The 13,649-nt window shown below is 33.1% G+C and overlaps 1 protein-coding gene across 1 annotated transcript in view; it reads right to left on the bottom strand.

The window, feature by feature from the left end:
* The window catches only part of LOC134845822 (patched domain-containing protein 4-like), a gene marked incomplete in the record, with an annotated part of 28,359 nt that overhangs the window by 7,802 nt on the left and 6,908 nt on the right, over positions 1 to 13,649 (bottom strand). The window contains 1 exon segment of the mRNA XM_063862903.1: positions 1,920 to 3,112. Within this exon segment, the coding sequence (XP_063718973.1) occupies positions 1,920 to 2,955 (1,036 nt within the window).

The following is a 13,649-nucleotide window of genomic DNA, read 5'->3' as shown; positions in this document are numbered from 1 at the left end:
GTATCAAAATCTTCTAATGCTTTGCTTTGATTTTAGATTTTTTTGTGCTTTCAGATTTTTTGCTAGCTCACAGGTACCTAGCCAATGGTAAGGTGTTTTTGTGCTGTTTTATTTGGAGAAAATGACCAAATATTTGTGATCGGGTGGTTCTTTTTCACCCGACCAACACCTTCGATTTAATTAGCAGTTTTTGACAATGGTTATGTTGTCTTGAGCTCAAATTTAAAAAGATATTTCATCTATGATCAATTTTTGTAAACTTATAGGCGATAAGAGATTTTTTGGGACAATTAATTCACGATATAATTTGGGCTATTAACATGTGAGCAGATATATGACCTGCCTTAGAAATCGTTCCAAATTGATTTGAGGCATGCTATTTTTTCTATTTGATGCTTTGCTTAATGTGATATGTGTCACTTTTTACTTTTACTAGCGTAAGGGTGGATACTTTATTAGAAAACGGCGCAATATTTTTTTTAAAATTTTTAAAAAATTTTATTCTTTTTCCAAAAGCAAAACTGCTCCATAGACCTCAAATGCAGACTTGTATAAGAGCGATCTCTTCGTTTTTGTAATTAAATTATCTAGAGTTTTTCTCAAGCTAACACCCATATCAGTTGAGCAGAGCTCAAGAACATCATAAAATAATCAATTCAACCCTCTTTATTGGCTAAAAAACCTCTCTATGTCTGGCTGAAAAACGTGCTCTATTCCACTGCCCCTACCCTTAATATTTTCCATTCTCGTAGTTGTGTTACGTATTATTATGGCTAAACTAGCCGAAAAATTTGTATATTGTTTAATTCAAAATAAAAAATATCTATCTTGTGAAATGCATACACAAAAATTTATCTTCTAGAGTCTAAAAAGAATCTAACAAAATTCCGGCCCAATTATGCATAAACTTACTTATTCCTATAAGGAAGCTTTCAAGAACTTAAAGACAACCATTCAATTTTGACTGGGGAAGCATGTACAACAATTGAGTTATTTTGTTCAACATGCAAAAGACAATTGTACTATGACAACACTAAATTAATTTTTCAAAGTTCAAACTCAATGGATGGAAAAAGCAAAACTATGATACAGACTATACTACTGGACAATATTAAGCGAAAATGTAGGTTTTTATCTCAAAAATCCAGTTTTCAAGGATGATTTTGGACAGCATCATTGAACGCTCAGAGCTACTCGCTATGAAATTGTTTAAATTTGGTTTCAAAGACTTTCCAATTTTTTTCGAAAAATTTGCAAAAAAGCCAAATTCCACCATCGACAATATTTTTTGAAAACCCCTAAAATTGTAAGTAAGAACAACTCATTTGATTGCTTAGAATGCTTCACATTGCATGAACATTTCTGCTTATTCGAGAAAGAGTTCATTCGATGCAAAACCTAGTGCATATTAGTGAAAACTTACATTTTCAAATTCGAAATAAATCGTCAACTCCTTAAAACCAATCTTTGATAATTTTATAGAAGTCGCTCTGAGCATTTGCTCTCGATTTCTCCAAAAATTGTTTAAATTCCCAGTGAATGATGTCCAAAATCATCCTTGGAACAAGCATTTTTGAGAGAAAAAACCTGAATTTGCGCGCAATTTAATATACTAGTATGTAACAAACTGAGACTCTTTCCCAGTTCCCCCCTTTTGATTTTATCGGATGTTTAATACATGAAAACCTATTTAAAATGAATTTTCGTGTTATAAACTGCATTAAAACTTGTCAGTGTGAACAGGTGAACAAATTTTTGCAACATTTCTTACATGCAAAATGCCGTGTGAACAATTTTTGAACAATTTTGTTTTGAAATTTTACGAGGGGGGTGGGAAACTGGAAAAGAGCCAAAACTGTTTTGAAGGAGATTGTCGATAAGAATAAATTTTGAACTTCCAATTTTTTATGCACACTTACCTAAAATAATGAATGGTGTTAAGAAGGCCACTTGGATCAAGGGAACCCCTGCTACACTCAGCACAGAGATACCAGTCACAATAGCCAGGATAGTGCTAAGAATAGCCGCCAAGGCCAGAAGACTCCTAGAGGTCAAACAGTCAAGGCTCGAAGAAGCGATGACCGAAAAGCCGACGAGGAAAATAACCGCAAGTGCAAAAAGCTTAGAGTCTCGTTCAAATACACTGCCCCATTCGTCTAATTGGATCCTCAGCGAGTATAACGCGTAATTAGCCGATTCGAGTTTCTTTACCATAACGTGCAAGTCTTCGAAACATTGTCGGACCCAGAAATGCGATTCGGCTAGTTGAGTTTCATTTGCTTTCTTTAAGAAGAATATCAGTCTAGCCGACTGCCCTCCGCGTGTTATGACTACATTGTTTCCCAGTCCATTCTTCTTGGTGAACTTAGGATCGCTGAACATTTGAAGAATGGATTCGCTGAAGTATTTCAATTCACCTTTTTCAGTATCCCATTCGGCTACTCGACACAATTCGGGCAGAAGACACTGTTTGTACTCTTGGTTTATTCCGTCGATTGCACAAACGTCAGTGTATGTGAGGGTTTTATTCATACTGGGACTGTAAGCCGAATAATCTTGAACCCAGTCACAAATTTTATGGATGTCTTTTTTGACAGCGGAGTTCAGAACCACGTCTCTGCTACCTTTCAAAGGGTCCCAAATTAAAATTGACAGGGTTAAATATTCACCGTTATCTTGCCACGCGAAGTAGTTTGTATCACTTGTATCGGGAAAGTCTTCACGCATCTGCTTCAGCCCTTTAGTAATCCTTCCATTTCTTGGAAAATAAATATCAAAAACGTCAATATCTTTTTCAGTTTGCAGCCAGAAAAAACCGATACTGGAAAAACAGCCCAATAATCCAGTTGTAATGATAAAAAGCCAGGCATTTTGGGCAACGAAATAACCCCATTGACCAAACTTTCGGCTAAGTGCCTTTTCGGGTATGGCGAAGAAATCGGTCGGTAGCTTCATCGTGTCAGAGGGTTGAAAGAAAGTTTCTTTGCAGCGATGATTGTTGAATAAGTTTCGAAATTTTTACACGCGAAGTGTGATTGTTTGGTTACATTTTGTTGAACAAATCCAAATCAATCACGTGCATTTATTTCGAAGATAGTTAGATTTTCACAACCTAAAATCAGTTCATATAGTATTTCAGAGTTCATTCAAAAGATTATTCATAAATGTCCGTTAAGTTCAAAGAGAAAAAACTAAAAAAAAAAGAAAAATTGATCGCCTTTTTCTTTTCTCAAAGATTTGACCCTCTCGCCAACCAATGGGTCGCTTTGGTACTATTTTACGACATCCATTTTTGTCGACCGACACAAAACGTTTTTTCAAAGACACACCTTGGACAGCAATATACACAAGTTTTATAATAACAGTAGAGTAATAATAGTCAGGGGCGAATCTAGGATTTTCTCGAGGGAGGCGGATTTCAAAAAAAAAATAGAAAACACTGAAAAGTCCCTGCCTTGGTCAAAATTTCTCCGTCAGTAATAGTTACGAAAATTGTAAATAGTTCAATAATATACACAAAAGAGGAAGCCCGCCTAAAAAAACGCAATTTCCTCCAAATTTTTCAAGAAGTGCGCAAAAAGTCATTTCTGGGTTTTCTTCTTTTTTCAAAATTTGCCTTCAGTGCAATTTTTTGGACAAAGTAGGTTTTATTTTGTGTTTTAGGGACTATCTAAATTTTATTTGGATGGCCTGAAAAAAATCAGTGTCTGATTGTACAATGAAAATTGTATGATTAGTATTTTTTCATAGACTTCGTTTATGGAATTGTATGATTAGCATTTTTGATCTATGGAGGTCAACCCGGGGTAGCATTACAAAACATTGACAATTTGAAACAAGGACACAGCCGGTTATTTTGCAAGTACCACAGAATCTTCCAACCAGTTTAAAAAAATACAAAAATATTTTTCTAGAACTTATGCATTTTTGACAGTCATAAAAAAGGCAAATTATAAAAACAGTTTTGTAGAGAAATGAATAGAAAAACTTCAATTTTTTTTAAAATTTTTTTTCGCAAATTTTTTTTGAAAATTATTGATTCCCAAAACGGCGCAAACAAACTCCAAAAACTAACTTTAATCGAGTAAACTAAGTTTTCGTGGCTTAAATTAGGATAAATAAGCTATTTTAAGCCTGCTCTGCTCGCTCACCTCATTCGCTCGAAGTTACACCAAAAATAAAAAAATTCAAACGGGTCTTTCTCGACACTGAGGAAATTTTTTCCAAATTTTTTTTTATGTTCGAATCACGGCTGAAAAAAAATTTTAATAATAATTTATCACTCTACCCATTCTTATGATTATTTTTGGTTCCTCATTTTTCGTGGAAAAGAAAAAAGAGAAAAGATAAAGCTACAACACATCCGAATACCAAGTTGCTTCCCATTTTAATGGTTGGAACTAAAATATGCAGTGAACACTGTAAAGGTTCAATTTCAAAATACTGCCTAAATACTTGAAACTATTACTAAATCAAAAGGTTATTAGCTTCAAATAATAAAGCAAAATTTCGGGTTTTGCCCCAAAGCCGATGTTTCCCAAATATATTTGCGTTATGGTGATCTTCAGTATTCAAAATAACTCTCCCTATTTTTTGCATTCTTTTGTGTGGAAATCTAAACAGCCTGCTTACCTGTGCTTACGGAACCCAAATGTTTTGGTAATAGAGGGTACCACTATATTACACATCATGCGACCTTTCCTTGTTTAGTTTACCTTCAACAAAATCGGGCATTAACGCTATTGAATAGAGGCCAAAAACTGCAATTTTATCTGAATAGCGATCTGAGCAGTTCTTCTATTCTTTGACCAGGTGTAAAATAATAAAATCAAATTTTTTGACGAAAACCGTACTCCTCATCGCATTTTTTGAATCATTCAAACTTCGGGTAATTAATTGTAAGGGGACTGAAAGTCTTCTCGACGATAACTTATGACTCGCATGTTTCGTTGCAACATCAACATACTAGAAATTTGTCAATTAGGAAATGCACGTTTGACACAAAAAAGCGCCCAGCCATTCAAAAGTTTCGTGGTTATGTGAGATTCCTGTGCTTTAATAAACCGTCAGATTTATGCACTATTTAGAGAGGGTATCAACTGATTCTGAAGGTTAAATAAATTACGAAAGTAACGGAATATTTTTGCTCGGGGTGGGTTTTTTTTCTTCAGACAAATTTCGACTTTTTAACTAGCCATTTTTGACGGAATTTGTTTATATCATTCAAAAGGTATTGTTGTCCTGAACTTAAATTTGAAAAGTTATTTCACCTGTGATCATTTTTCGTAAAGTTATGAGGGTTTAAAGATTGCCATTTTGACTTTTGACCAATTTGGGACAATTACCGCGCGATATAATTCGCGCTATTAACGCGTAAGCGGAGATTTAATCCGTCTGATAAATCGTTCCAAGTTGGTTGAACGAAGCTTGTTTGCCATAATTGATTTATTACAAGGAACGAAATCTATCTTTTTATACTTTATATGGCGTGTGGGGGAATGATTTTCATAAAAAATTTCAAATTTTAGAAAAAAAAATTTTCACTTTTTTATTTCATTTAATTTTTTTATGTTATTACTGCTGCTCCATAAACCTTAGAAGGCAGTCGGAACATTCAGGGCTTTGCCCTGATACGAGCAGTCTTGTTAATTTTTTAAACTCTTAATAAATTTTGTTTTCATTGATTTTATTTTACATTTCATGAGTGTATTTAACGTCTCTCTATCTACTCTGCTATAACTTCACTTGATATAACATCTCAAACTGTACTCGGTGTATGCGAATGTCGCTGATGCTTTTTACATTTATTTTACTATATCTTAGAGGATATTTAGTCTTCAAAAAATTTCAAATTATCTGAGCCAAATATGTAACTCTTTACTTTAGCGGCTACTTATTTACTTTTTCCCAAATCAGTTGCTATCAATCTCAATTTTGATATATCAGAAATCCAAGCGAAATATTCTAAACAATTAACTAGACGAAGACTCAGAAGAAGACTGCTATCAGGGCAAATTCCTTAATGTTCCGACTGCCCGTTAACCCATATCGAATAGTTTTTGGGAAATCGAATGTCGAAAAACTATAAATTCTGGACAATATCAAAGATAAAGCGTGAAAATTAATACGAACAATTAGCCAGCCTAAATTCAAGTTGGAACGTTTTTGTTGTGCGGGATAATTGGCCACGCATAAACAATTTGCGTTACGCTTTCAGGATTATGGATAAACTCTACAAAACGCGCATAAATTAATCCAGAGCATGGCCAAATTGGCAAATTTCAAGCTCCCCAAACGTTGCAAAAAACAACGGAGGTAAAATATCTTTTTAAATTGATTTTAGGGAGTCGTTATCTTTAATGAGGGTTAAAAAATTTTGCTGAAAAGTATTTTTTCGATTGCCGAAAATTGACTGAATAAAAAACCCAGAAGAAGCATAAATTTTTCGTTTTTTTTTCGAAAGTCGGAACAATAATGTAGATTTCTCTATAACAATGGTCCACACATTCTACACAACTCTGCTTATCTGAAAAATAATTCATTTTGGTTCCAAACAGAGAGCAGATGCACTATATTTTGGGCTAAATTTTCCTGCTAATTTGCTTTTTATCTCAAAAATTATAAGTTTATATCATCAACTTTGGAAAAAATGTTTCTTTATTTGTATGGACAAGTATTTAGATTTTTTTAGAAAAGCGCGTCTATAATCAAGCCACTGAGGGGTTTTGGCTCTCGAAATATTCTGCTTTTTCTCCACTTTCCTAACTCTTTTATTAATAATTTGTTTGTTATATCCATTGGTTGGTTTTCTTTGTGTTTTTTTTCGGTCGAAAAAAGTATGAAATTTGCGTTTCGTTTATGAGATTCGGAACGATAGCAAGAAGCGAAACATTAATTATGCCATATAAGAACAAAAAAGTCCCGAAGATAGACGAGAAAAAAAAGTCCCGAAGATAGACGAGGCAAAAGTCCCGAAGATAGACGATACAGTGTATCGACTAGCAAAAAACTCGACTAGCATAAAAATTTAAAACGGAAAATACTATCAACTAGTAGAAAATTCTAATTACAAAAATGAAATATTGAATAAAATAGGATCATTAGGATCCTGTTAACTATTTTGCCCCTATTGGACCTTGTTAACTATCCCCTTATGCATGTAATTTTTTGACAACGCAAATCTGTATCAAATATACATTCATACAAATACAAATATACAATACGCAAAATAGTACTAAAGGGGGTCCCTTTGTATGGTGATGGGGTCAAAAACCTAGGCGGGTCATATGACCCCCCCCCCCCCTAAATAATTTACTGGGTCGAAGTGTGACTGATCACAGTTTTTGGGATACAAATATTGGATCAAGTTAAAACACCCCCTTACCCTCCCCTCAGTGTGGGCAGCTTTCAGTGTGGACTGGTGAACAAAATTTTTGACAAATCAAATTTCAAATGTCAATTGAGTTTGCATTTTAATTTTTTTTGATATTGTTTGGATAACATTTCTAAAGTAATTTACAATAGTTATTTTAATCTGCAATTGGATCACATACTTTTGTATTTTTGTAAAATTTCGCTGGAGGCAATAATTTTTGTCAGCCCATGGCTTTTTGCCCAAAATGGTAGGTTTGTTGAAAGAAAATTAATACCTCATTTCTCTTTTATTAGTGACATCTAATTGGTTTCCCGTCTAATTTCCTCCACGCGTAAAAGCATTGGAATTGAAAAGTAGGCGAGAGAAAAATCAATTGAAGAAAAAAATGTAAAAAGTATATGTCTCAAGAAGAAAGTTAAGATAACTAATTATATACTTAGTTCTTGCTTATCTCTTTTGAAAAAATCTTTGAGCTTTTTTGACGAAAAGATTTCAGCGAACAAAAAAATCAGAGGCGCAGAGCAACTTACAGATTAGCAGCCAATTTATTAAAATGTCAGGAATTCATCAGACAATAATTTTGAAGACGGCATATTGGCTTTTTTGTTGAGAATTTGTTCACAGAATTTTAATAGGAAAAGACTTCTGGTTCTTTTTTTGTTGTTTAAACGTAAATGACAAAAATATCAAACTTTGTGCGCTGTTTTTTTAAATTAAAGAAGATACACTGTATGAACAAAGATTTTATAATTGTATTTGAGACTGCTGTACAGAAAAAGCTGATGTTTTGAAACTTTGAACCTCGCGTTTTGCTTGTATTTAAAAATCAAAAGTGTCCACTGAAAAGCATTTCATTCTAAACTACAATTTTGAAACAAAGGCAACACAAGAGTTCGCGGTCAATATGTCTAATTAAAATTAAAATATTTAATTGAGAAACCAAACCAATCATTACGAGGCCAAACTGCACCGGATAGGCGCACAATGTTGTGTCTGTAAGATCCTGAACTCTAGAGACAAGTCTTTAAACGTGTTAAATTGTGTCGGAACGATCAAAGGAAATGAAAGAAGAAAAGAAGAAGAAAGGGAGCGTCCTTTTTGCGGAATCCGCTTACAATTCACAAAATGCTCAGTTTGGCCTCGTAATGATCAATTTGTACCGCCAAACTAGCAAAAATTTAGCGTGAATTCCAAGTTTGAACCACACCACCTTGTAAACATTCAGTTGATTTTTGCTCCTTCTCTTACCATCCCGGGTTGACCAAAAATTCTAGTCATAGAATTTTCATAAATGGAAAATGCTAATCATACACTTTTCATGCAATTCCATAAGTACAGAAAATTGCATGAAAAGTCTATAATTGGTATTTTTTCATATATGGAAACTATATGACTAGCATTTTTCCATAAACCAAAAATACTGATTTTCTACATTTTTGTGTCTCGACATTTTTTTGTTGTTGTAGTACTCAAATGTAGTAACCAAAGGTTTGGACGTCTCGCATTAAAAATTAAAAAATGCATTGGAAACAGCCTGAAATGTTTTAAATCTGTCTCACACAAACAATATAACGAAAGTAACGAACTTTTAAATTTTGGCAAAAATTTTCAAAGATGATTAGTCCTAAAATTTGAATTTCTTATTTACCAGATATTGACCAAGGCATACAAAAACATGTCATACAAAAGAAGAGAGAGGAGTCTTAAGCGTTTTTGAAAAAGTTATGAGGAGAGAAGGAAAAAAAATCTAACATTAGTATATCCAGGAATACCTTATACACACAAAAGACTAAATTTTGCATGCTTTTTTTTTCAAAAAATGTTTGTTTGAGTACGAGAATCAGTTTGCTGTTGAAAAAAAACACAAAAAAATGTTTGGGGACAATTTCAAAAATACATTGAAAAATTTTTGTCGTCGCCATCAAAAAATGCTAGTCATACAGTTTCAATATATGAAATTATATGGTTAGCATTTTATTTGGCAAAAAGTTTTTTTTTTACGATACACCGAATTTTATGCCAAAACAAGAGAAAAATTTTCCGAAAATTCGATGACACCATTTTAGCAAAGTGTATGATTAGTATTTTTTCATAGACTTAGTTTATGGAATTGTATGATTAGTATTTTTGATTAAAACACTGACCTCGTCGTGAACAATTTGAGATTCGAAATCACCTACAAATTGAGGGTAAGGGTTGCCATGTCCAGTTCTTAATAATCGCCTACTGATGAATAGTTAAAGTAATTTTCGTCATGGCTCAGAGTTTGGCGCGACTTCTGAAGAAAGGATTGAAATTCGGTGTAGTTTTTTATCAGACAAATTTCAATTTTTAAGCTCCTAACTTTTGACTGAGTGTTCTTAAACACTACAAAAGAAGTTGATTCCCTCAAAATGTTTTGTTAGGAATTTTTCAACCGCGATCAGTTTTTATTAATTTAAAAAGTTGTTGGAAACTAAGACTATTTGGCCAAACAAGAGTGTTCGAATACAGAGCAAAGCCCTGAATGTTCCGACTGCCCCTTAACCATAACAAATAATTTTTGAGAGAAAAAGTTATTTAAAAACTAAAAATATGGACAAAATCAATCAAAGATTAATTGTGAAATTTGAGCCGGACGAAATTAATATGGAACGATTTTGTTGTAAAATGTTGTTGATTAGATAATTCGTCTTACGCTTTCAGCATTATGAATAAAATTTTCAAAACGCGCTTAAAATAGTCCAGAGCATGGCCAAATTTGCAATTTTCCAACTCCCATAACTTTGCAAAAAATGATTGGAGGTAAAATTTAATTATAAATTCGATTTCAGGGAGGCAATATTTTGAATGGAGTATAAATAAATTTTGTTAAAAACTATTTTTTTGATCCCCAAAAATTGACTGAATAAAAAACCACACTTCGAAAGTCGGAAAAAAGGTAAAAATTTTTTTTTTTGAAATTATTGCGTAGCGTAGGCTGTTTTCAAAAATTATGTTATGTTTTCAAAGATATCGATGCTTAGTGGGGTACTTAACTTACCTTAACAGGGAGCCTTTGCTGCGCGTTGTAACGTCGATATAGTTAAATGATAAAATCAAATCAACTTAGATACGCACAATCTAATATGTAAAAAAGCTCGCCTGTTAACCAGATCACAGTTTCGGTGAGTAACAAACACGAAAATTCAACTTCAGTTATCAGAAGTATTGCTACCGATGATGAAAAATCATTTACAGTACTGCTTGAATAAAACGAAAGAAATAAAATTTAGAACGCGTTTCTCTCAAATTGGGTTGAATTGAAGTTTTTGAAAAAGACAAAGTTTGCTTAGAAAAAATACGGTGCACTTTTTTTGCACAAATTGGAACTGAAATTTACCCAAAACACTCATTTTTTAATCAGAAAAGTTTTCGCCCAAACTACCAGTTCAATTGTTAACAGAACTATTTTAAAAGCGTCAGTTATGTAGCTCAACAAAATTCAAATGGGTTTCATCTTTTCAAAATTTCATTTATGTATATAATAATTTTTCGTTTTGTAGCCAAAATTTGTTGTTCTGTGGCAATATTTTGGGCCTTTTTTTGCAAAATAAATTGGACGGCAGTAAATTTTCTAAAATTTTAAGTCAGTTTGGTAGTTTGGTCATATTTATAAAAAATTAAATATGGATCCAATTGGAAAACGCGCATTCTAAGTTTCACGTTTCTTTTTCGTTTTGTCTGAATAGTTTAAATCAGCACTGTTTGGACTGTCTTTCAAAATTTATGCTTTGAAATAATCATAATGTTTGCTTAGAGGATAGAAAAGACAAAAAGCCAAGATCTTCTTTCGACATGCCATGGTATGTCGAAAGAAGATCTTGGCTTTTTGTCTTTTCTATCACCTAAGCAAACATTGTGACATGTTCAACGCACAAATGTTGGCAATGCATTTCATCCGCTCTTTCAAAACATAGAAAGAAACCCAATATCACATGTCGACATTCCTTATCAACCATTCTTGCAAAAGAAAGGAGAAAGTCAACTTCCTTAATAAATTTTTCTCGCTATCCATTTTAGATGAACAACCACAAAAAACAAAGATTAACTGTCGTCATTTCATATGAGCCAATCTGGCAAAGTAAAGTAGGAAAATCAATAAAAATTGTCTAAATTCACGCCAACTATTCTTGCAAAACGAAGACAAAGAGCCAACATCATGTGCTGACATTCCAGATCAACCAATCTGGCAAACTCAAGAAGGAAAGCGGCTATAGGACAAAAAATGATAGACATGATACCTAGAAAACAAAATATACAGTCTCATTGAAAAGAACAATATTAATTTCAAATGAACCAGATATGGTTTAAAACAAAAATTTGAAAATATCCTACAACAAAAAAAAACGTTTCCAAAACATTTTTTAGTCGAACAAGAAAGTCTATTGGCTTCAAAATTCCTATCTAGATTACTTAAAAAAAATTTGAAATGCTTTATTTTTACTACCTTTTTTCATAGGAGCGTATTTTGTTCAACTCGTCTTTTTTTTTCAAAAAATATTTTTCCCGTAAGCAGTACTAAGCATATAATTTTAATTACAAATTGTGAAGATCCCGCACTGTAATCAAACCGCTAAACCAAAATAAAGAAAGAAACCAATGCTAATCAACCCCAAATACAGACACAGCAACAAAACTGTCCGGTTTGATTTCTACGTTATATGTAAAAATTTTGCAAGTAAAGAGATAAATGTTTATTGGAGGTAAAAAAATTTAGCCGAAGTATAAATTAACCAAAAATGTGCAGTTTATATAAACCAGACGAAAAGTTACATCAAATGAATGAAAGTTGCATAACTTTCGTAACTGTTACATAAATGTTGCATATAGCTATTATATAACACTCATGTTTTTTGGTTTGTTGATACTTTGGCTGGCTTATGCTTAGGTTTGTTTATAAACCATCAAATATTGTCACGCTCAGATTTTTCGATGGAAACTGGCTTTTTCATGAACACTCTAGTTTATGTACTATTCGCCATCAGATATTGCTCCTTCCAAATTTTCGCAACTGAGAAAACATGTGCTATTTTTTATTAGCTACAAAACATGCTCGGCTAGCGTTATATTTCCCTAGGACTTTTTTCATAATAAAACATGAGCCATTGATATCATTGATTTACAAGTTTTGTTCAGTGTTCTTCCCAAATATGTTTCATTAGTTTTAATTTTCTGTAGGCAGTTTATATGATATCAAAGTCACTACTAAATTTTCATCTGAAAATTCTTCGTTCAAAAAATCTAAGAGTAGAAAAGAAAGCCCACAAAACCAAAAAGACACAGCAAGGAATTAAAATATGTGGGGAGTGCACATGGAGCAGAATTTTTCAAAAGCAACATTTATCCTATTGTTTGATGAACTATTAAGTAACGTCGTATCCCCTCGCTAATCTTCTAAGAAAATTAAATAATGAGATAAATTAGCGCCCTTGCTGTGCGAGAATTGTTTGAGTTACAGTTGCAAGTTAATTTTATTTTGACCAAGTAGATTTTTTTCTGCTCGCGTGCTTGTATTTTTTCCCTCTGAAACTAATGTCTTTGTCACCAAATATCATGTATTGACCTCTATGCACAGACAAGGCATATCTTACAAAATCATGCATTAAAATTGCTTATCATGCATTTGCATACACATAGTGCAGTAGCCGATTTATGTGGGAGGGAAGAGGGGACGCTCCCTTCCCCTCAGGGATTCGATCCCCTGCTCACCCGTAGGATTACCCCCTTTTTTTTTTTACTGTTTTCAGATATTCATTTTTGGTTGACAGACCCTAAAAATTTTCTAAATGCGCTTTTGGCACTAATATTTACAAATTTTGAGGGGAGAGCTCGCGCGAAATTACGTGATTTTTTGGTCAACCTTTTCCAAAAAGTGTCTCAAAACGCTTTTTTTTGGCCTGTTTTTTTTTCAAATTTTTGCCTGCGGCGCAGAACATGTGGACAAATATGGCCTTTCTAGTGATTTGAGCGAGTTCATACAATCAATTTTGTCAACCTAAAAAATGTTGACAAAAATTTTGGAGTTTTATTTGAAAAATCGCCCCCCCCCCCCCTCGAAAAAATCCGTGATCCTTCCTTGATTTTGTGTACAGAAAAATTTTTATCATACAATTTTTAGTATGAAAATTGGATCATAAGGTTTTTTCTTGCATTGCTAGAAAAAATTTTTATATATTTCAAATCCTAAATTTTAGTATTTTTTTTTTGCAAAATCAATTTTTTGCGCAAACAAACAATTTCCCAAAAAAAGTAT

The sequence above is a fragment of the Symsagittifera roscoffensis genome, chromosome 5 (genome assembly GCF_963678635.1).
Source record: "Symsagittifera roscoffensis chromosome 5, txSymRosc1.1, whole genome shotgun sequence".
NCBI classification, from domain to species: domain Eukaryota; kingdom Metazoa; phylum Xenacoelomorpha; order Acoela; family Convolutidae; genus Symsagittifera; species Symsagittifera roscoffensis.
This window is presented reverse-complemented; position numbering and strand designations above follow the sequence as displayed.